The sequence below is a fragment of the Mandrillus leucophaeus genome, unplaced genomic scaffold (assembly GCF_000951045.1).
Source record: "Mandrillus leucophaeus isolate KB7577 unplaced genomic scaffold, Mleu.le_1.0 Scaffold587, whole genome shotgun sequence".
Classification (NCBI taxonomy): domain Eukaryota; kingdom Metazoa; phylum Chordata; class Mammalia; order Primates; family Cercopithecidae; genus Mandrillus; species Mandrillus leucophaeus.
Genome location: NW_012106330.1, coordinates 875,294 through 879,013, shown reverse-complemented (window position 1 = coordinate 879,013; position 3,720 = coordinate 875,294). Strand labels below are relative to the sequence as shown.

The window sequence follows — 3,720 nt, the reverse complement described above, 5'->3', positions numbered from 1 at the left end:
TTTCCTCATTGCTCACCTCTTAGCCATTTTTCTGCCATACAGGCCCTCCTCCTCATGCCCTCTGTTTTTTTTTTTTTTTTTTTTTTTTTTTTTTTAGCATTTCGATATGTTTCTTTCCAATTATTTCTATGCTTTGGAAAATATAATTGAAAAATTACTGCATGTTCTTTTTTCACTTGCTATTTTAACATAACTATTTTCCTGTTAAAATTATTAACTATAATTTTGATAACTGCTAGATATACCAGCTATACCAAGCTTCATCTGGCCATTTTCCTATAATCAAACATTTAGGTGCTCATGTGTTTACACATATATTTTTGTTCACATTGTTTATTATTTCCCTACCTGAGGCTTCTAGAAGTGGGATTACAATGGTAAGCATTTTAAGAGGAATACAAAAGCTAGTTTCATATTAAGAACTGATATCACATTAAGAAGTGGTACTGCTGTTTTCTCACCAGCAGACTACTAACTTTTCAAGTCCCATTGATATTACAGCAAAAAAGAATGGCTTTACGAATCTTATTCATTTTATAAGTAGCATCATCTTCATTTTAAAAATATAAGTCATCTAATTGTTTACAGTGTTATACACTGTTCAGAGAACTACATAGCTTTGATTCCTTCATTCCAAAAATGTACATTCCAAGGAAGATACACCGATGTGAAGATTCACCAAATGCAGACAAGAACTATTAAAAGTACCCCATGGATGGACCTCCAAATGAGTTTAGGGTAATTGCACTTAAAATATTAGGACCAAAGTACATTTATTTTATAGATGGAGGAGGGGAGGAGATGAGTGGGGACCAGCTGAGACATCCAGTCTTCACCTGGACATATGGAAAGAACAAATGTGTGATCTGCTCATTCCCTCCGAAGGTCTCTGTTGTTACATATTTCCTCGTCTCTTCCAGAGCATAATAACCAATGACTGCTCTCAGAAAGGTACTGTGACCACCACTTTCTTGGCTCTCCAACCTCCTCCCCCATTTCCCTCTTGATTCCTCTTTGCCATATCACCTTCTGTCCCCTAGCCTTGCCTCAGGTCCCTGACGAATCCTGCCCTTAATCTGTGGGGGTGGTAGGTGGCACTGGTTTGAAGAGCTTACTGGATCTCCCTCAGTGAGTCAGCCTGGAGTTGTGTTTGAAAACCACAGGCCCTGACTGTGGCTGTCAGACCTCCCAGACACCACCTGCTGCTGCCCGTCATCATCTTCAGGTGCTGGGCTCCCCTGTGGGCCTCCTCCTCCCGCCTCTGCTGCAGCGGTCCCATGGGTGCCCGCCCTCTCTGACACCACACGAGAAGCCATCTAGATTCCAGGAACAAAGTCATCTTTATTTGCCTCCTTCCCACTGAAGGTAAAAGCAACATTAATAACCACAACAAATACTTAGTGAGTGCTTACTATTATTCATTTAATTGTTGGCCCTTCCATCCCTGGCCATGATGAGAGATGTGCCATAACTTACTCCTAAAGAGACCTAAGGACACACGTGCACAAACATATTGGGTATATCATCACTGGCATCAAAACTGATTTTCCCTGTCTACCCAGAACAGGCCCAAGGGAGAGGGAAAAGTGGATACCCACCTGTGTTGCCGTTTGTGTGCCAAGTCCAGGAACAGTCCATACAGCCCTGCGGCATCCCACGACGCTGTCACAAAGAAGTTCACCCGAGGCCGAGGTGTTGTCATCAGAATGTTCGTTAAAGTAGGAACGCTGACCTTGTTCTTGGGCAGATACTCTTCCTGTGGAGTATCCAGCCTGTTTGCCTAGTTTCCTTGTTCTTCCGGGGTCTGATCTCTATCTGTTTTACTGTATTCCAGCTACCAAAGTGGTATAAGTAAAATTGAAAGAATTCTAAACAGCTTTTCCCCTCATGTTAGCTGCCTCACGTTAATGTGGTCTTATGGTCTGCAAATAAGTGTTTTGATGATTTGGCGACTGCAGTTATCCATACTAGCTCTCCTACCACTGACTACTGACAGCTAATTATTATCGAATACCCACCCACCCAGGGTGAGTTATAAGTTATACCAGGTGTTTTGCTTAACAATACTAATGCAATTAACTTTACTGTTTACTCTCTCATCTTAAAGTAATCAGCTGGTAAAATAAGATGGATTGATAGGTACTTGAATTTTTTTTGTTTGTGAGGCTTTTCCCCTATTCATATTAAATTTAAACTGTTTTTCAAATTTATTTTGCTATTCATATTTCCTGTGCATGAATCATATAATCATGTCCTTTGCCCATTTATCCGTTGGGAATATTATTAGTGTTCACATGTATGTTTGAATAACTTTTCATATACTTGGTGCTGATAATTCTATTTTTCATGTATGTTGATTTTTTTGGTTTTTATTGTTAGTTATTTCTATTACTTAGAAGTTAAAAACTTATGTAATTATATTTGACCATTTTATTTCATTTCTAATTTCTCCATTTGCTCCAACTGTAAGAAAATTATCACTTTAAATTGAGACTAAAAGCCCTATATATTCTTTTAGGTCTCTATTTCCCACCATCCCTGATATTTTACTCTGACATTCTCTAGGCCTTACAGCCCAGGCCCCATAATTATTCAACACATTATTTTCACAAAGGTTAGATGCTTGTGTTATGACTTCAACTGAGCAGTCACCTTAGAGTCTACTACCTACCCATTTATCCTGTCTTTACAACTATTTGTCATGTCTTCTGTTGTCCAAGGGGCTTACAACATTCACACCCAACTTCAATCATTCACCTACTCGTTTACTTATTCACTCACTCACACTTTCATTTATTCATTCATTTACTGTATTTGGCACACAAACTCTAGGATGGCCACCAGGGATCCTTGCTTCCTGGTGTGTTCACTCTTGTGTGTAGGCAGGACCTGGGACTTGCTTCTAACCAACAGAATATGGCAAAAGTGGTGGGATGTTCTTCCTGTGATCATGTTACATAATATAAGACGCTGTCTTGCTAGTAGACTCACTCTAGACGCTCTCCTTTTTGGCTTGATGAAGTAAGCAGTCATGTTAAGGAAGCTCTCATGGTGAGGAACCTTGGGCAAACTCCAGCCAGCAGTCAGAAAGAAGTCTGGATCCTTGGTCTTAGAGCAGCATGGAAATGAATTCTGCCAATAACCTGAGTGAGCTTAAAAAGGGGTTTCTTCCTCAGTCAAGTCTCCAGATGAGAATACTGCCCAGGTGTCACCTTGATTACAGTGTTGTGAGACTCTAAGCAGATGGCCCATCTAAGCCATGCCCTTACCTGGAAACTGTAAGATAATAAGCAGTTGTTGTTTTGAGCCACAAAGTATGCAGTAATTTGTTATGCAGAAATAGAAAACAAATACACAGTGCTGTGCTAATGATCATACACATGATCTCTTAGTGCTTCAAGTAACGGTCTTAAGCCTGATACTAATATTATCTTCATTTACAGATGGAGAAACTGAGGCCCAGAAATTGATCTCCAGAATGCTTTGCTCTTAGCCACTATACTATTATGGCATATTTTATCTTTATGTATTGCATTATTTCATGGATTCAAGTTTATCAATGTCCTTTGACAAGTTTAAAAATCTGTCTGCTCACATGCACACGTATGTTCATTGCGGCACTATTCACAATTGCAAAGACTTGGAATCAACCCAAATGTCCATCAGTGACAGACTGGATTAAGAAAATGTGGCACATATACACCATGGAATACTATGCAG

The 3,720-nt window shown here is 39.7% G+C and overlaps 1 protein-coding gene across 3 annotated transcripts in view; it reads left to right on the top strand.

The window, feature by feature from the left end:
- The window catches only part of SFTA3 (surfactant associated 3), a 41,329-nt gene that overhangs the window by 35,840 nt on the left and 1,769 nt on the right, over window positions 1-3,720 (top strand). The window contains exons 3-4 of one of the 3 annotated variants that reach the window (XM_011999182.1): window positions 1,568-1,692; window positions 3,444-3,592. The exons of 1 other annotated variant lie outside the window; for it this stretch is intronic. In XM_011999182.1, the coding sequence (XP_011854572.1) occupies window positions 1,568-1,692; window positions 3,444-3,470 (152 nt within the window). In that variant the 3' untranslated portion in view covers window positions 3,471-3,592. Of the gene's footprint in view, window positions 1-1,567; window positions 1,693-3,443; window positions 3,593-3,720 lie in introns of those variants that run through there. One more of the 3 variants, XM_011999183.1, reaches the window with a different exon arrangement.